This window comes from Podarcis cretensis, assembly GCF_951804945.1.
Source record: "Podarcis cretensis genome assembly, chromosome: 3".
Lineage (NCBI taxonomy): Eukaryota > Metazoa > Chordata > Lepidosauria > Squamata > Lacertidae > Podarcis > Podarcis cretensis.
The window spans coordinates 74,934,553-74,955,028 of NC_137172.1; the positions used below are offsets into that span (position 1 = coordinate 74,934,553).

The 20,476-nt window shown below is 41.0% G+C and overlaps 1 protein-coding gene across 2 annotated transcripts in view; it reads left to right on the plus strand.

Moving 5' to 3' along the window:
• The window catches only part of PDSS2 (decaprenyl diphosphate synthase subunit 2), a 68,829-nt gene that overhangs the window by 40,931 nt on the left and 7,422 nt on the right, over positions 1–20,476 (plus strand). Inside the window, exons 4-6 of one of the 2 annotated variants that reach the window (XM_079971725.1) lie at positions 10,679–10,753; positions 17,611–17,784; positions 19,045–19,176. In XM_079971725.1, the coding sequence (XP_079827851.1) occupies positions 10,679–10,753; positions 17,611–17,784; positions 19,045–19,176 (381 nt within the window). The remainder of the gene's footprint in view (positions 1–10,678; positions 10,754–17,610; positions 17,785–19,044; positions 19,177–20,476) is intronic. The other variant, XM_079971726.1, reaches the window with a different exon arrangement.

Genomic DNA, 20,476 nt, shown 5'->3' on the forward strand with positions numbered 1-20,476 from the left:
CCTAGCAGTTTGAAAGCACACCAGTGCAAGTAGATAAATAGGTACCGCTCTGGCTGGAAGGTAAATGGTGTTTCCGTGCGCTCTGGCTTCTGTCATGGTCCTCTGTGCACCAGTAGCAGCTTGGTCAGGCTGGCGAGATGACAAGGAAAGCTGTCTGTGGACAAATGCCGGCTCCCTGAGCCTGAAAAGTGAGATAAGTGGCCCCATAGTCACCTTTGACTGGACTTAACCGTCCAGGGGTCCTTTATCTTTACCTATCATTCTTAATACAAAAAAGGTTCACAATAACAGCATACCAGCTTTGACTTGAAGTTTATTTTTGTTTGACCTTGGTGAATTTCAAGTAATCTTAAGTTTCTGTTCATAAATGTAGTAGTGGCTAAATTTACCAGTTGCTGGAAACCACAAAAGGAGGAGTGTTGCTGTGCTTAGGTCCTGCTTGTAGGTTTCCCATGGATATCTGGCTGGCCACTGTGAGAACAGGATGTGGGACTAGATGAGCCATTGGCGTGACCCAACAGAGCTATTCTAATATTCCTGTATTTAAATGGGAAGATAAGCAGTTCTCTTTGATAAATGGAATAGAGTGAAGTTGTAATTAGCACAGTATGCTGGCACCCCCCAGTGTCAATAATAGTTGGGTTTTATCTGCAGTTTCATTATACAGATACACTTCTGCTTGTATAAGACCACCCTCTGTCCTGAAAAAAGAATTGGGGAGCAAACTGAACAATGAAAGTACAGTCTTGCAAAGTCTTACATGCTTGATGCTTGAATAGTTCTGTTTGCTGAACATACTTTCTTACCTCCTCCTCCTTGCTGCAGCCCCTCTGCCCCTTGAAAAGCTGCTTCTAAGTGATGAGGGATCCTCTGGAATAGTATTAGATAGCGTGTGAAGGGGTGAGAAGGGCGAAATAATTGACAGAAATCAGAAATGACTCTGCCCTGTTGAATGAGCAAGTGACTTTTGCCAGTGCTAGGGCTTTGTTGGATTCAAGCCGGTATTCTCCTGTGATGCTCATTGCTGAGAAGGATTTCAGATGCAGTTCTGTACAGTAGTTATAGTTTCCCTTGAAACTGATAGAACCAAAGGTTAAGCTTCCAGACCCACTTAATTTTGGTTCTTCCTAGTTGTACATTATTGTAGATTCTATATTCATAACAATAGACACTCCCTAATGGGTGATGATTTTCCATTGGTATCTTTAAAACTTTGGACAGCATGAATTGCAATCAAAATGTTTGTCATTGTTTCACAATATACCAGACTCATGAGATCACTGGTACCTTCATTGTCAACATAACACTATCATAATTTTATCGACAGTTTCAATATAGAAACTTGAATGGAACTTTCCTCCTATAAAAATGGGAATATGTTGTGAGAGAAGCAAAGTGAGTAATAACTGTTGGGAATCCACCTTGCCAGATGCTCTCAGAAAGAGGACTGTGTAACTAACTCTCTGCCTGAAGACAACAACAACAACAACAACAACAACAACAACAACAACAACAACAACAACAACCCATCTACACATAGACTGGTAACTTGCCCAGAATTAAACTTTGGATTTGGATCTCTTGTTCAGGGCTGAATTTAGGAACAGGAGACCCAGGTGACTGCCTGGAGCGTCTGTCAGGGCTGTCTACTCAACTATACACTCAGCAGCTGAAATGAATAGTGCAATCGGTTCATCTGCACTTGTAAAGCTGGCAACACTGACCTGTGTAGATAGCATTGTGAACCTAAAAAAAAAAATGTGCAGAATTTTACAGTTTCAGTATCCATTCAATAAATGGATTGTAACTGTGATCAGATGTATGTGCAAATTTATTGTCATACAAATCATGCCTCAGAAGTTGTGAAATGAGCTCCGAATATAATATGAGAGTATTCAAAAGATGAACCAATTGTGGAGCAGTGGGAGAGAGATACTCCTTGCCTAAGGCATCGTTTGATCTAGGAATAGTCTTGTTTCTGAAACCTGTGTGGAAGTAGCTAATATACAGATTTAAATTAGTGGGTTGTCTAGCACAGTCCTGTTTTCCCATTACTACTGGCAGGTCTCAGGCAGACATCCTCCTCAGCCCTACTGCCTTAAATCTTTCACCTTGGGATGTGTTATAATGATGCACTGTAATATTGTTTTCAGCACTAAACAATAAGCCAGCAAAAACAGTCAATCTTCAAGCCCAATACAAATAGGCTATCAAAGCCATTTATATACAGTACATATCCTACCTTTTTCACAGAACTCAAGGTGGCTTACAAAAAATTTAAAAATACAGCTAAAATACACATAACTAAGGACATAGAACAGAGTATGGTTAAAAAATAAAACAATGTAAAAATAGATCTATTAAAATTCAGATAAAAACACCAACAGTACAGCATACTATCATGAGCCCATTCCTTAAAAGCAGTCAGTTCCCCAAAACATGCCAGATTAAAACAGGTTTCACCTTCTGGCATGAAGGAGCAAGTCTAGCCTCTCTAGGAAAGGAGTATTGTTGTTGTTACTTATTAAATTTGTTGTTGTTGCTTATTAAATTTGTACACTGACCTTCATCCAAAGATCCCAGAGTAGTTCACAACAGAAAAATACAAAATGAAAATCAAAAGTACATACAAAAACAAACCAATAACCCCCCCACTCCCACAAACATTTAAAAAGGACCTCAGCCTTGTAGGGCTTTATAGACCATAACCACCACTTTGAATAGCCAGTGGAGCTTCTTTAACAAGGGTGTTGTGTGCTCCCTATAACCAGCCCCGGTCAACAGTCTGCTTGCAGCTTTTTGGGCCAGTTAATGTTTCTGAGTAGTTTTCAAAGGCAGCTCCATATAGAGTGTGTTACAGTGATCCAGATGGGATGTAATATGTCACTGTAGCCAGATCAGACATCTCCAGGAATGGCCACTGCAGAAATCTGGGCTCAGGGCTGAATCCAGGAGCACCCCCTTTATCCTATGTCTAAAGTAGACTCCAGTGCATGAGAATGATGGTGATAAAAAGTGGCTTATCACTAAAATGAAAATGAATGTCCTATGCCAAACTTGTGCTAAAATGAGATGTATGAATTATAGGCAAACGAATGACATCTCCATTTTTTCTAAAGGGTTTACTTTTGTTAATCTAGTGTTAGCACTATGGATTAAGGATGTGTGTGAGGGAGACAGACAGGCAGACAGACATTTATATATATACATTCGCTTCAATTGATTACTGAGGTTCTTGCTTGAATAAATTTCCCACCTGTTCAGCACATAAAGGGAAGATAAATATTCCCTAGAGAGCATTCTGCGTCTTCTTAATGGTTTTTAATGGTGCTTTGGTATTCAGGAAAAAAGTAATAAATTTGTATGTGATTGTTTTTACTACTGCAGCAAATGCTTAAGTGCCAAACTAAGAACCTTCCTGAGAAGCAACTAATAGGAAAATTAAGATGTCTTTGATCACCTGTTCTCTGAAGGGACAGAAAGATCTGTAATGCATTTTCCTGCTTCATGGTGTAAGAAGTCTTAAAATATTTTCTTGACTCAGGTTTTAAGGAAGGAGGACTATAATTAAGTAGATTCTTCATGTACTGCTGTTCTGTACAGACTGAAACTGACAGAATAAAACTTGCAAAATCTTGTCGTCATTGAACTCCACATTCTGAGGTGCCTTTTATGTTAGTCTGGGATCCAAGCACTGTTACCTAATGTTGACTTAATGTTCCATTTTGTTAATGGGGAAAAAGTGGCAGAGGATGTCAGACCATGGGTTCATCTAGCTCAGTGTTCTCTGCTCTGAATGGCAGCCGTTCTCCAGAAGGCTGCCCCAGCCTTCCCTTGGAGATTCCAGGGATTGATCCTGAAACCTTTTGCATGCAGAACACTGAGCTGTGACCCTTTCCTAAACACTTCTGTTTAATGTATTGGGTGCTAAATGGCACGTCTGCCTTAAACATTATTTATTGATGTGGGACCAAGTCTGCTAAACTTGTGACTCCAGAAGCTGAATGCAGCTCTGTTGGTGAGACCTCCCAGGTGCCTGACAACCTCTCTTTTTGCAGCAAATAAAATAAAAAGATTTAATAAAAAACTTGGATTATCTGGTGAATCCCTAGCCTCTCCTTGTGAGTTCTTGTAAAACTAATCAGTATTAAGCAAGCCTCAGTATGTACCGTATTTTTCACCCCATAGGACGCACCAAATTTTTATGGGGGGGAAATAAAGAAAAAAAATATATCCCCCCCCCCCCAGGCGCTTGTGGGGACGGCAGCGGGGAGAAGCACTCTTCTCCCCACCGCCTGCCTGCAGACCAGGTCTGGGGACAGCGGGAAGACGCGCTGCACCTCCCCGCTGTCCCCGGAGCTTGCGGGGCTGGCGGCGGGGAGAAGCACGCGTCTCCCCACTGTCAGCCTCCAAACCACATCGGGAGACAGCGGGATGGCGGCGTTCCGCCTCCCTGCTGTCCCCCGACCTTGTGGGGCTGGCACTGCAGCTCTCCTGAAGCCTGCATTCGCCCCATAGGACGCACACACATTTCCCCTTCATTTTTGGAGGGGAAAAAGTGTGTCCTATAGGGTGAAAAATACGGTAGATTCAGTCCCCAGCATCTCTAGGTCGAGCTAGGAAAGACCCCCGCCTGAAACCCTGGAAAACAGCTGCCAGTCCATGTAGACAATACTGAGGTAAAGGTAAAGGGACCCCTGACCATTAGGTCCAGTCATGACCGATTCTGGGGTTGTGGCGCTCATCTCGCTTTACTGGCCAAGGGAGCCGGCATACAGTTTCCGGGTCATGTGGCCAGCATGGCTAAGACGCTTCTGGCGAACCAGAGCAGTGCACGGAAACGCCGTTTACCTTCCCGCCAGAGCGGTACCTATTTATCTACTTGCACTTTGACGTGCTTTCGAACTGCTAGGTTGGCAGGAGCAGGGACCGAGCAACGGGAGCTCACCCCGTTGCGGGGATTCGAACCACTGACCTTCTGATCTTCAAGTCCTAGGCTCTGTGGTTTAACCCACATCACCACCCGCTTCCCTTAATACTGAGCTAGATGAACCCAATTGTCTGCCTCAGTATAAGCAGCTTTCTATGTACCAAGTGAGCCTATTTACACAGAATCACAGAACTGTAGAGTTCAAAGGGACCCTGAGGGTCCAATCCCCTGCAATGCAGGGATCCCAATTTTTCATACATGACCACCCAACGTTTGCTTAAAAACTTCCAGGGAAGGAGTGCCCACCACCTCTCGTGGGAGTCTATTCCACTGTTGACACTACACACTTTTTATCTGCTAGTGGAAAACATTAGTCCAGGTTCATTTCATTGACCTAGAGGAAAACTTACACATTATGATAGGAAGTCATAATAGGGGGCAAAGCCCTTGAGTAGATGAAACTTCCTGGAAATTCATTAAACATAAGACAGTATTTATTGCAACAGTTTAATACTAATCTTATAATTCACATGCTTACTAAATCTCTGATACATTACTGCCTTGAGTTCTACTATATCAATATGGCAATGATATATATCAAGTTCTACATTTCCAAGAAGATGTAAGAACCGTGCCAGACAAGATTATAATTGTAAAGGTCCACTTCAGGCTTTTACTTAACAAATCAGCTAAAGTTTGGAGGTGAACAAAATAAATAATAAAGGCTTTGTTTTGTTGGTGTCTGGAAACTTTTCAGGTGCATTTTCAAAATTCTAATTGGAGCCCTGTTTTTCAGCACTGGGGTCATGTAGTGCACAGTCTACAAATTGCAAGTTTCTGCGCTAGGGGGTACTTGTGCATTTCTGTTAAGTGCATTTATTCTTTATTTACAAAAATATTTTTAATCTGGTCTTATAGAGGCAATTCCCTTTGGACAGGCAGCCGAGGAATAAAAAGTAGTGTGTGACAAAGCTTTAAGCCTGGGGTGGGGAACCTTTTGCAGCTCAAGGACCTCATTCTCTTCTGTGCAACCTTCCAAGGGTCTCATGCCAGCGGGGCGTGGCATGTGGGAAGAGCAATGGATGTAAATGTTGTATTTGTTTCAGTAGGCTTCTACACACACTCACACACCCCTCTTTGCCCTCCATCCAGAGAAGCAATAGGCATTACCAGTGTTCAAGGATACATTCTAGTCAGGCAAAAACACTCATGGTGGGCATGAAGCTGGGCCAGTACAGGCTGTGACTTGGGAGAGACCAGAGTTCAGAGAGACTCAGGTGGCTGCAGTTTCCCACCCTTGCTGAAGCAGTGGGTTAGGAGAGTAAAGGAAAACATATCCTTAAGAAGCAAGGAGGCAAAGTTATTGGCAACTTGAGAAGGCAACTTGAATGAGACCCTTTAAAGCAGCTTCACACTGTTGTTGTTGTTGTTGTTGTTGTCATCGTCAAATTACTGGTATCTAATAGCATTTCCCCAAAACCCAGCAAGTTCTATCTTAATGGTGAATTGACTTTTAGGCATGATCACAGAGAACTTAATTCTGCTTTTAAAACATCTCTCTTTCAAACAAATAGATTGTTAGTTGGAAATGTGAAGTGTGCTTTCAGCTAGCAAGTCTATCTGGAACTTGGGAGTCCAGCACAAGCAGTTTTCTTGTTCATCCCTTGTAACGTTTTTCCTTTATTTCTCTTCAGTTAAAAAGAAATTCCCCAGGACCCTTTTGCCTCAATCCACTGCTTTCTTGAGTTTCCCTTGTTATTTCAAACTCTTCGTTCTGTGACATATGAACACAGAGTATCTTTTTTTGCTCTCCATATAATGCTAACTTTTTTCAGATTATTTAAGGAGTGCAAGTGCTCCATCATACCAGCATGTTGTCTCCCTCCTGTCCTGTTCAGGCTCTTAAAAGCTATTTATTCTTCAAGTACTTGCAGCCTTTAAGATGGCTGCTCACAGTTTGGTTGGCTGCATTCATTGCTTGATGTAACTATTTTGTCCAAACAGTTAGATGGGGTGTGTGAGAGAGGGGCTGGACAAGGAGAAGAAAATGGAAATTATTTGAGTCGCCCAGATGATCCCAACTGAGACAATAGCAAAAATGATAATTTACACAGCCTGAATCTCAGTGATGCTTAGAGAAAAATATACAATAGCTATTGAAATATTGCAGAGATCTGGTTTTTTCCCTTCTTTAGCTGTAAGATGCCTATTCTTGTATTCCAAAGCTATATTCTGCTAATGTTGCTCACAGAATTTCTCCCCACCCCCATCTTTATAGACAGTTGTTACTAGATTGGCAATGCAACATAAATATGGTGTTATATTAGTCTAACTGCCCTGCTATGATGGCAATATTCAGTCTATGTACTTGACTGATAATTCTGGGCCCCCCAAAAATTTGCATAGTCCTCCAACAGTGGTTTTCAAATTGTGCTCCAAGAAAACCTGGATTTTTCTCATAATTTTTTTCTGGGGTGTGATCCTCAATGAAAAAATAAATGATGGACAGGCTCCATGAATGAAAGCTTGCCTACCACTCCGAATCATTGTTTAATATTTGCAGCTACAGGGCAGTGTTGGGCGTGATCTGAACTGAGCTTTTCATGCAGAGCAACACTGAGGTCCAATTCACCTGGGCAACACTTTGCACAAATGGTGCAGATCCTAAAAACCTAATGTGCAGAAATTAACCAAAATCACAACTCGGAGAGCAAGTGTCTGAAGTTCAAAGATTGAAAATCCCTGCTGTATACCTAAGAAACAATGCCTTATATTGAGCCAGACCGTTGGTATTGTCTACACACTGAATTGCAGTAGACTCTCCAGGATTTCAGACAGGAGTCTTTCCCAGACCTACCTGGAGATGCCAGGGATTGAATCCGAGACTTTTAGCTTTAGCTCCTCCCTGAAGTGATTTGCCATGACTGGGAATTAAACCCAGGCGAAAACACAAAGCCAAAACCACTAGACTACCTGGCACCTTAATCATGCTATGAATAATATTGAGAAGGTAGCATTTTTCATATTTTATATAACCTTTATCTAGTAGGTGTAAAGTTCTGATTAAGTAACTTACTATACTCTGAATATTTCAGATTTCAGAAGCATCTTTCTAAACTTGGAGCACTGGTGATGGTCGGGGAAGTGGAGAGGGAAAGAAGTATATGACCTTGTGTAGTACAGTAACCAAAAGTACGAGCTCTGGGTCCTCAGTTCAAATATCACTTCAGCCATAGACTCAGCAGGGCACAGTGCAGGCATAATATTATGTTGGCATTCCTTTGGGATTGGTTCAGAAGGTGCAGCTGGTGTTGTGGCCCACAGGAGTGGAACACCTGGATGCACACATGCTACACCTGAGCAGAAATGGGAGCTGAACTGGTTGTTGATCAGTGACCAGACCATGTTCAAGTTCTTCTGCCCCTTTGTAGACCTGTAAAATCACTTCGATCATTTGGGGGAAATCTGCTTGTGGTCCTGCACCCTACAGTATATCATAGTGCGAAGGCCATGAAAGCAGGCATTTTCTGCAATTGCCCCATGCCAACTGTGGACCACTGTTTTGAATTAGAGTTAGGAGAGCATCAGATTTCTCATTGGTGAAGGCTAGTGATTATATAATGCCATGCTGAAACAGGAGTGAGAGACAGGGGTTGAAACGTGTGCCTGAATGAAGGGTCTGTGAACATAGGGACCTGTGGTCCACTCCTGATCCCTAAACCAGGATTAAATGTTATAATTGCAGTAGAACGTTAGTGACCTTTAAACAAGGCTGCTGGGAAGATAAACTTTAGAGGGTGATTGTAAAGGGGCAAAACACAATTGTATTTATGTGAAACTTTTTATAGACTCGTACTCTATGGATGTATAAACAGTAGCTTTATTGCAAGAAAGATTCATTGCAGATGAAAAGAAGTGCTCTTAGGGTGTAATAAGTAATTGCACAGTTTAGTATATTGTGTGCCTATGAATTTCATATAGTGTTGATTTTGGTGTTTTATATATGTTTACAGAAAAAAAATATGATTCTTCAAGAAATAATTACCTTGAAATTAGTGAAAACCTGCCACTTCCTTATATGTGTGTATAAGAAGTAAAGGATCTTTTGCTGAGTTGTGTCTTGTCTAGAGTTTCAGAGAAGGTTGGATGTGTGTTTTGAGAGGGGGGAGGAAGTTCTGGCTATTCACAGCTAGATGCATTGTTAAAGCTCATACTATCACTTTGACATTTAGAGGTAGGACTCAGTGTCTTTGTAAATTCTTCTTCTTCGTATTACTGCCATGTCTCTGGGCTCCAACCGTTTCACAAACCATAATATTTTTTAGTGAGTGATTGATCTGTATTATGTGTCCCAGCCATCAGAGAAATCTTGAGATGTTGCTTGTATAAACCGTAATACAATCTGACACTGAGCATTTGGTTACAGGCTTTCATAGACCTATTGGCGATACACAATCCTCCTGGATTTGGGCATAAGGCTTATCTGATACCTTCCCAAAAAATGCCCCTCATTTTCTCTGTTCCCCACTTAAATAACTCAACACATCTGGGTTAACACTGTAGGATCATTGTCCTTTCAGTTCCCCTGCAGCTCATATTGCTACAATATTTCTTTAAGTATCTGATTACTGAACAGGCAAGGCTATTTTTTCCCCTCCCCAAACAAGGCTGTTTTAAAATAGGCCTTACAAATTAGTTCCTAGGCGTTTTTTTTTTTTAAGAAAAGGATTTAATTGGTACTGTTTGCCTAAGTGTGTACATAGGTTTGTGCAAGAGGCCAAGAGTGCAATTTGTGCATGCTTACTTGGAAGTAAATCCCGTTCTGTTCCATAATGCTAACTCCCAGACAAATGTACATAGGATTGCCGTCTAAATATAGTAAGGCTGGTGGAGGTTTGCAAATAAAACAATAATAAGGATTACCAAGAATGTTAAGGGGTTTATTTGTGTTGCTTTTGGGGACTTTATTGTTGGCCATGCTGTCTTCAGTTACAAGAATGATAAAAACTGAAACTAAATCTTTTTAATTCAATAACAAATGGGCTAAATTTTAGGAAAGGGAGATGGGGAATCTGATACAGCTCTATATACATAGGAAATTAATCACCGAAGAGAGTAAACCTGTGAGCAGGCAGGATAGCCTTAAGGTGTGCCTACTGGATACGCCTGCATTGAATATATTACAGTAAATTCTGGTATATTGTTCCAGTTAAGGGAGTTCCAGTAGTTCCAGTGAGACTATGGCTGGTTTTTAAATTTTGGATTTGATTCAGCTTTTTAATGTGAACAACTGAGAACCCTAAAGATAATAGTTTTCTAAATATCATACGAACAGCTGCATGTTGGTGAAAGTTTCAATACATGTGTTGCTGTTGACCCTCAGGGCAGACACTTAATACAACTACAGTATGTTTCCAATGCATGAAAATGAATAATAAAGAACTGCTTATGGATTCTTTGACTTTTTTGCAGTGGGTATAAATTTTTGAGTTTGTAACAATTTCCAGAGGATCTTGCAATGTGTACATAACTGACAGCTTATTTAATTTATACTTTAAAATATATATTATTTTGCTTTTGTTTACATTAACTTGAAATGTAGTGGGAAGAGGAAATGCTAAGCACAAGGCTCCAACTTAGAGATTCTCTTTTATTAATGTTTCCTTTGCTCTTTCAGTTTGGTGCACTCTAGCATATCTGTAATTAATCAACCCACTTAAAACAATTATTTCTTTTTTTCCCTTTCAGGTGGTAGAGATCATGTCAAGTGCCATTGGTGAATTAATACAAGGGATATATTATGAAAATTCAAACTTGGAAAACGTAAGTTCCTATAATTACAAAACTCAGAGTGTGTGCATAAATCACTCTTTCCCTCCCACTTTAAAAAAGGTGCTGTGTGAGTCTGACAGAACAAACTGAATTAAATTAGAAACTCCTCATGATATTTCAGTTATTGGGTTGTACCATTTCAGGTAGTAGGTAGGTGAATCAAGTATTTGAAATCTTTTCCAAATGTAATAGTATGTTATCTCCCGTTGAATTTTCTCTGACATGTTATATGTATTTTGTGGGGAGAACTGCGAAATTCAATTCTCCCACTTACAGCCTGAAAAAAAATATATAGTCAAGGCTTGTAGATAAGCTCACAGAAGTCACTAGCCTGCAAAATGTATGACTAGCCTGCTAAGAGCCTAGTAGCTTCTGTGTCTATGCTGACTGCAAATGAAGGCCCCTGCCCCCAATTCTGCAGCCAGCATGGAAATGCAGACCGCTAGCATGTTAACACACTACTAAAAAAGAAAAACTATCAAGCAGACTGGCAGAGGAGAGAACGAGCAATCCATCCTTCCTCTGCCAGCTTGCTTCATTTTTATGCTGGTCACAGAGGAAGGGACTTTTCTTCCTCCACGGCTAGCATGGAAACCAAGTAGACTGCCATGGAAGGGATGGAGAGATCCGTCCCTCCTCCACTTGCCCACTTGCCTGCATGGAATTACTAGCCAGCTCATGGCTACTGGAAGACTTTTGAAATGCAAGGCTAGCCCTGCCTGGAAACAGCTGCATCAGGTGTGGCTTCAGGATGTCCCTATTTCTTTTTAGTCATCAGTGTTTCTTTGTCATAGTGGCCATGCTCCCAAATAGTCCTGGCTGCTTTTTCACCTGGTTTCGGATTCTTCTGAAGGCCCAATAAGACGATAGTTTCAGTTATGCTCCAATCCCCTTGCAAGAAAGACAAAGGAGGAGGACGATGGGGTGATGGAGTGCTTCTAATGACGGAGTTCAAGAAGCAATGAGCATGTGATCCTTAAGGGAAGGCACATCTGAACTGAAGTACATCCCTAAATAACATTGTAGCAAGGAAACAATTTATTCTCATTTCATTTACCTCCCTCCCTTGGGTATATTCTGCTCTTTAAGGTGCATTCTGCAATGGACGGACAGGTCCCTCTTTTAATTTAAAAACGGTTTTCTCTGGAATTTGAGTAAAATAAAAGGATTAAGGCACTCCAGGGTGTGTTTTATGGACCCATTTACTCTAGCCCCTTTTCATCACAAACATCAAAGGCATGTATTAATAGACCAATAAAATATGTCCTGTCATGTTCAACAAGCAGTAAGACATCTGCTAAGTGAGACATCAATCACATGCAAGATGCTTGCAGGGTAACTGTTGTTGCTGCTGAAGACTCATAATTTTATTGGCTTCTTTCCTACCCAGATGGGAAAATAAAGATTGTTGAATCATCTCACTTATAGCTGAAACAGTGAGTGATCCAAATGGCAATTTTTTAAGTCTGTGCATTGTTCTGATTTAGATTTAACTGATGTTTATAGTGCCAAGTGGTACATGCAACACACTGCAGTTTATCAGAATTAAAATGTAGGAATATAGCAGTCCATGCTTATCATGCTTATTGGCTAAGGGAGCTGGGCATGTTTAGCCTGGAGAAGAGGAGGTTAAGGGGTGATATGATAGCCGTGTTCAAATATATAAAAGGATGGAGGGAGAAAGGTTGTTTTCTGCTGCTCCAGAGAAACGGACACGGAGTAATGGCTCCTAACTACAAGAAAGAAGATTCCACCTAAACATTAGGAAGAACTTCCTGACAGTAAGAGCTGTTCGACAGTGGAATTTGCTGCCAAGGAGTGTGGTGGAGTCTCCTTTTTTGGAGGTCTTTAAGCAGAGGCTTGACAACCATATGTCAGGAGTGCTCTGATGGTGTTTCCTGCTTGGCAGGGGGTTGGACTCGATGGCCCTTGTGGTCTCTTCCAACTCTATGATTCTATGATCATTTTGAAGTCCTTGAAGAATTGTACCTTTTTCTCTGTAGCCTTGAAGAGAATAATATATTTGCATATGAGTCCCAGTAGTTGCATTTTACTGGGATAAATTAAGATAGTTGGGTTGGGATTATGAAGGCACATGAAACTGGGATACGTAAATATTTAAAGTTATCTCCAGCTGACAGTAACTAACTGTTGTGAATTGTTGGCAAGTATTGCAAGCCATGATTAAGGATCATGAGTAAGCTGTGGGTTTTAATCAGGGATATCCAAGTGATCTTAGCAGCATACCTAGATTTATTTTAAGTAGGCTTAGCAGCAGTAACGCATCACAAAACCAAGTAAAGGAGTTAAATAGAAGTTGAGAAATAGAGGCAGGAGGAGCCACTCCACCCTTCCCTGCTCCCAGGTCCTAAACAAGGGGAGGGAAACCTTATCTGGCCATTGGGCCAGATGCTTATCTCTCCACTTCCTGGCAAATTTGTCAAGTGGGTGAGGCCATCCACCTGTCAATCAATTGATATCACACATTGAAGTTCCAATTGCTGGGTCTTCAAAGCAGGTGCAGAGAGGTGTGTAAACACATTTGCTGCTTGCAAACAGTTTTCAACAGACCCCATGCTCCTGTGGCGTGTGTGTGTGTGTGTGTGTGTGTGTGTGTGTAAGCAAGCCTTTTATAAAAGGGAAAAGTCCTGTATGGAGGCAGTGCTTTCAGAGGGCAGCTTTTTTCTTTCCTTCCCAGTTGAATGCTTTCAGATATCCTATACATCCCTGTTTGAGGCTCATATGGGATGAGGGTGTCTGAAACCTCTTTGCAAATGGGGGTAGTTTGGTGTGTCAGCAGTGAGCTCACCAGCTGATGGTGGTATGCGGAAAAGTTTGGTGGAGTGACCCTCCTGGCCCACAGGCTGCAGGTTCCCCACACCTCTTCTAAACCCTTGTTCCAATATTTAATCTGAATGAGACCATGTTGGCTATGACTTAAACATATATTTAGATTATATTTTAGAATGCTCTTTCATGCTCTTTGCCATCATACTGCCACCTTTTAAAAATCCTTCTCGGTAGCCAAAAATGTACCCCGTGAGTTCCCCACCCCAGTTGGGATATCTTTCTTTCTTTTCTTTCCTTTCCTTTCCTTTCCTTTCCTTTCCTTTCCTTTCCTTTCCTTTCCTTTCTTTCCTTTTCTTTCTTTCCTTTCCTTTCTTTCCTTCCTTCCTTCCTTCCTTCCTTCCTTCCTTCCCTCCCTCCCTTCCTTCCTTCCTTCCTTCCTTCCTTCCTTCCTTCCTTCCTTTTGTTTCTTTCAAATAGGTATGTGGTTTGATAATGTAACTCTGAAATGTCAGAGTTGCCGCAATATACTTAACATGGATTCCGGGGAAAGTCAGCCATGCTCTCCATTTCTAAATGCATTTTGTAGAAAGAATTTCCAATGGAATTTATTTCTAAATAATGTGCTTAGGATCCATATAGTACTCTGTAAGAGGTCTCTGCAGATTATGAGTAGGTTTTGCATAGGCCAGCACTGGAAAGTAGCACCATCCATTATAAATTATTCCACTCACGCCGCTTCCTCATGTGCAGTCCCACAGCTGGGTGTGTACATGCATGAATTAAGCAATCATTCAGACTGACTAATCACATTGGTCTTTTACAACCAGCTATCACTTTGCAAAGAGGAAGGGTGCTGATCGCATAGATCAGCATCTTCACTCAAGTTGTTTGCCCCACCTGTCTAAATCTCTCTTGCAACAAACACTGGTGTAAGATTTCACTGAGAGAAAGTGGCTTCAAGCTCTTGTATGTGTGTGCATGCACAGGTCTCTGTTGACAGAACCTTATCATTGCCTCCCCAGGCTGAGGTGTGTGAGTGTTCCATACCCAGCAATGGCATTTGGGATGAATGGCCTTTTACTCCAGTAGGCTGTTTTAAAAACTGAAGCATACAGACGTTGTTATAACTGCGGTTCCCAAATCTGTTGCTAGTTTTTAATTTCACAAACCTCACCAAAAGAATTAAGATGAAACACAGAGCAACATGAACATTTTAGGTATTTTATGTAAAAACGAATGATTTGTGTTGTGTATTATCATTGCTACTTATCATTTGAAAAATCAAGTCATATAAACTTGTGGCACAATCTTAAAATTGCCTTTGTTAGCAAAGGATGCTCAGGATAGAGCGTCCCAACTGCTGTGCTAGTATTGCCCTTGTGCTGGCATTCCAGACTGATGCACTGGTGCTGGTGTTTGACCAAATGTGGCATCATATGAAAATATACATTCCACTAGAGAGAGGGGCTACTTAGGGGCCCATTGAAATGATTTGTTCTGAACGAAGTTGTGCTTGGTAGATTTGCACCCATTGTTGTTTGTATTTTGGAAGCCACAGCCTTTCAATAAAACTGCAGATTGCTCCTATTTAGTCTGCTGGCCTTGCTTAGGTTGCCAAATAAGTCATAGCATAGATATAAATGTAGAAATTGAAAATAAATGTGTACCTCGCTTGAAAACCAGTGAGCTCCCTTCAACCCATCCCTGTCAGGTTCCTTTGTAGATTTTTTTATATATATACTAATTTTATGCTTCTTATCTCTGCATTAATGAGGGCTGGGATTTAGTGGAATTTAAGTGGAATAATACTAAATCACATTTCTGAGCTGGCTATCATGTTAATTGTCCATCATGCTTTTAGCTTTTTTTCCTTCTTCTTTTAATCTGAGGAAGTTTGGTCCCAAATGCAGTCACCAGTTTTTCAACATTTCACTCTTTGGAGCTTATTTTGAATAGAATGACAGTGGCCAAATAACTGGACTTGTTTGGGTGCCTTTTCTTATCTCTCCTTGTCATTCTGGAAATCCAGGAAATTTGCAAAACAAATGTTGTTTTAGTAAACACAACTGTCAGATGAGACATAGCTGAAGTTTTCATCTTGATTTTGTCATCACATATATAGCTATAAACATGTGGTTTCTCTTGCCTTCTTCTCTCTCCCCCCCTCTTCCTCCCCCCCTCCTTCATGCAAGTTAATGGTGTATTTGAAAGCAATGAATTTTGATACAATGTTCAGTAAGTTGGCTTTGCAGAATTGTACTACTTTTCCCATCAGTCTCATATTATCTCCTCCCTTGCAACCCAGCACTCCTTGGCAATAGCCACAAGGGAGGAAGATTAGAGCTGAATGGAGGGATTTTATTTCATTTGTTACCAATTTCATGACAGATAATACCTTGCTAGAAAATTATGGTGTCATGCAGATTTAGTTCTTACTTGTTTCTAAGTAATTTAATTGAAGAAATTGACAGGAACAGGATTGTTTAGGTGACATAGGTCTTTTTCTACAATCTCCTTTTTTGTTTGGATTTTTTAAATCCACCTTCTGGTTCAACCTCAAGGCAATGACAAAATGCATCCTAGGTTTTAGTAACCTTGTAGCCGTTTATCCATGTTACAGCCTTAAATTTCTTATCCTCTTCAAGGTGGCAAGGAAGACAAGTCACAAAAGGACTATGGTGCTATCTTATGTAAAGTTCCTCCCTCCACAAAAAAAGGAGAATTCTTTGGTTCACAAAATGGATGGGGGTGGCTGCCATGGGGAGCATGGCATAATGCAAAATTAGAAAGAAAACCACTCCTGACAAATTTATGTTTATGCTATGCTGGGAAGACAGCTTTGATTTGCTGGTCCTGATTATGGATATCTCTTTCTCCTACCCGCCACCCCCACATGGGCATGCACACACTAGTGCTGTTCCTGTCAGGAGCATTCCTTAGTACCTGGAAAATAGACAAGGTAGCAACACTACTCTCATTACACAGCAGTTGCTGTGAATGTATCTGCACAATTTGCCCCATAACTTTCTTTCTAGCAGGCCTAAAAGGTAAAAATAAAGGGACCTCTGACCATTAGGTCCAGTCGTGACCGACTCTGGGGTTGTGGCGCTCATCTCGCTTTATTGGCTGAGGGAGCCAGCGTACAGCTTCTGGTTCATGTGGCTAGCATGACTAAGCCGCTTCTGGCGAACCAGAGCAGCGCACAGAAACGCTGTTTACCTTCCCGCCGGAGTGGTACCTATTTTTCTACTTGCACTTTGACATGCTTTTGAACTGCTAGGTTGGCAGGAGCAGGGACCGAACAACGGGAGCTCACCCCGTCAGGGGAATTCGAACCACCAACCTTCTGATCAGCAAGTCCTAGGCTCTGTGGTTTAACCCACAGCGCCACCTGCATCCCATTCTAGCAGGGCTAGAGACTTGCTTTTTTAAGAAGCTGGTGGGCCAATGAAATTAAGGCAGCCTAATTTCTGTGTCTTGAAGCTCCAGCAATTCCTTCCCCTTTGGAAAACAAAGGATTGCAAGAGGAGAGTCACTGAGAAGAGAGTTGCTTAATCCACTCACCACTTCTCCTCTAACTCCCTGCCTCCACGGCTGCTTTTTCGCAGTCATAGTTCCAGAGTCACTTTTGCAAATCTTTGGCTTTTAATTTTTATGTTGCTGTTGGGTAAAACGTTCATTTCATTACATAAACTTAGATTAGCAGGTTGGTAATTAGTTGCTGGTGGTTAAAATACAATGACTTTATAATTCAAATATATAGATATATAAAGAAATCACATTTGGTTTGTGGGTTAAATGGAATCAGTTGTGAAAGAAAATATATTCAGTTAATAATGGGCACTAATAGCATGTGCATAGATAATATAAAAGCTAAAAGTTGTTCAAATCTTTTGGTTTCTATAATTTCCATCAACTTCTTAAGATGGAAGATGACTGCAGAATGTACTGCTTCACCTGCCATATGAAGGTCTCATGTAGAGTAGATGGTTTCACTGTTGTGTTTAATAATACCTCGATTTGGAGCATATTCTACTCACTCTTTCTTGCATTTCTAGGGAAATGGTCTCACAGATGACATTGGGATATCAACGTGGAAGGAGCAAGTTTTCCTATCCCATAGTGCCTTGCTGGCAAAAAGCTGCCAAGCTGCAATGGAATTGGCAAAACATGATGCAAGGATCCAGAATATGGCATTTAAGTATGGAAAGCACATGTCTATGAGTCATAAGGTATGCCCTTCCTTTTACTGCAGTAGCTGAAAAGCTGATATAATGAACAAGAACCATACGTATCTTTTCTTTCTGTCGTAGCTTTGTAGTCAGCAGGTGCAGGTTTTGGTTGCTGCTGATATATATATATATATATATATATATATATATATATATATATACACACACACACACACATATACACATATACACGTATACATACACACACACACACACACACACACACACAAAAGCTATTCACTTAACCAGCCCCCATCAGTGGACATCCATGTATACAATAGGGCTTCCCCCCCAATTCTGAGCCTGCATTCCCTACCTCCTGAAATTGGCTAGGGAGGGGGATGGTAAGGAGAACAGCATGCAGGGGAGAAGAGGGGGCTCAGAATAATTAAGAAATTGCTGCATAACACCCAAACTAATTACAGCCTCAGTTAAAGGTAGCACTGAAGAGGAAAGTATTCCACGCTTGCCTAAGCACCTGTACAGGTGGGGCAAGGAACAAGTCAACAGGAAGTTTCACAGTTCTGGGGCCATCACACAGAAGTCCCAATTTCTTGTGTGTGCCAGCCAGCTGAACTGATTTTAATGGTGCATACTGAAAGAACCCTGAAGAGCCAATTCTACTATTGAATGCATGTTCTGTTGATTTCACTGGGATTTAAGCATGCCCGAGTTTTGCACCAGTAGTGTGTCATTTTTCCTTTCATAACAATTCATTGTAAAAAGCTAGGTCACAAGCATGACCAAGAAACAACTCAGGGTAGGGTTGTGCACATAGGAGCAGGCCGCATTCTTAATGGTTGGGTTACCAGAGTCAGGGAGCAGTCTTAAACCCCTAACTCTGGTATCTGGAGTTGTACTTCTTTCTCCCTTATTATCAAATAATTTCTGTTAGCTCCTATTGGGAAAGTAAAGTGCTGAATTTGGCACACACTTGTGGTGGTTTGGCACGCTCTGACAGAGTTCCCACAGTACAGGGCATTTGTATGCACATGCACAGACACAGAATCTTCCAATATGCTTAAAAAACTGTACTGTAGTTGGAGACTCTGGTAATATTAATTGGATTTGAACCAACGGGGCAGGAATAGCCTGATAAATCCTTAATAGTGTGTGTTGGTTGAAGGATTTTTGTATGGCCAAGCATACAAAATATATATAAGACTCTGCACATACGTGGGATGTCAGTCACTGATGAAGTGGATTAGCTGTGAAGAACTACTTTTATTTTACAAACTATTTTGATCCTTCTCCTTACAGCTAAATGTCGACATTCAGCCATTTTTGAATGAAAGTTCTAATGATTCTGTGGCCTTCAGTTTAAATTCTGCTCCTGTAGTCTTGCATCAAGATCTCATTGGAAGAGAAGCCTGGATTAAGCAGATTGAAGAGGTAGGCAAATAGCACTGTTCATATATTTAGTCTTATTTAGTCATCATTTGCTTAGCACAAGAGGAATGAGTCTCTAGCTCATGTGAATCTCTCTTTTCTTCTGCTGGAGCCACAAGAAGTTCAAAAGCTTTAGCTTCTGTTTGTGTTTAACCACAAGTTGTTGCTTTGCCCAGACCAACAAACTTCTTAGTGTTAAACTATGGTTTGTTTGGAATGAGTCCCAAACCATAGTTAGCATTAATCCTAGTTTGTTAGTTCATACAAAATGTCAAATCATTGTTAAGCACAGTGGGAAGCAAAAGCTTTCAAACTTTTACACAGCCATGCCTAAGAGAGGTGGGGAACACATACGTTTTTCTTGTTCCTGTCACACTAAACTGTGTTTTTAGTATAATATCGGATTTTGCCATTCAGTGATACAAGTGAATGTGGCATAAGTGTCTGTGTATTAGTCCAACATATGGGTACCAAACCAACATGCATAAAATGAAAATATTATTCTGCTTCTGTGTATTTACAACTTAAATTCAATAAAAATAAAGTGTTGGTACCAAGAAATGAAGATTACAATAAAAATACTATGACACTTAAGGGAACAAGATTATCAAAGTTCGTAGTATTAGACACCGCTGAGCCTGACACTGCTCTGCTTTGTATTCTGTAGGGATTTTATTAAAACATGCAAGCATTATCTGTCACTAAAACAAATAAAATAACAGTTTTAGTTTTTCAACAACTAATTACTTCTAAGCACAGAGCAAAGAGAAGGCAGAGGGAAGGAACTGCTCATGCATATATGATTACAACTCAAAACACAGCTGGATGGACTAATTTTAGGCCTACTAGCTTTGATATGCTCTCTGATGTTGTGATTGTTATCCCTTCTCAAGCTGCTATCTTGATACAAATCCATCTATTCTAATGAATACGTTCTTTGGTCAGTGTATGCTTTATTGAATTCAGTGCAGCTTACTCCCAACTAAGCAGGGTTATGACTGCAGACTTAGTTCCTTATAATCTTTCCACACAGTCATCACAGAGAAGCCCTTTTCTCACAGGCACAGGAAACAGTTCAGTCAATACAGGTATCCCCAGCCTGGTGCCCTCCAGACGTCGTGGACTATAAGTTCCCTCAGCCCCAGCAAGCATAGCCAGTGGCCAAAATGGTCTAAAAAAACTGAAGAGTACCTGGTTGAGAAAGGCTGAACTAGAATAACAGTTGATTGAACCAGTTCACTGGTGCGCTTGGCATTCTCTCTGCAACTGCCTTCGATAGCCCATCTGTGTGTCTTATTTTAGA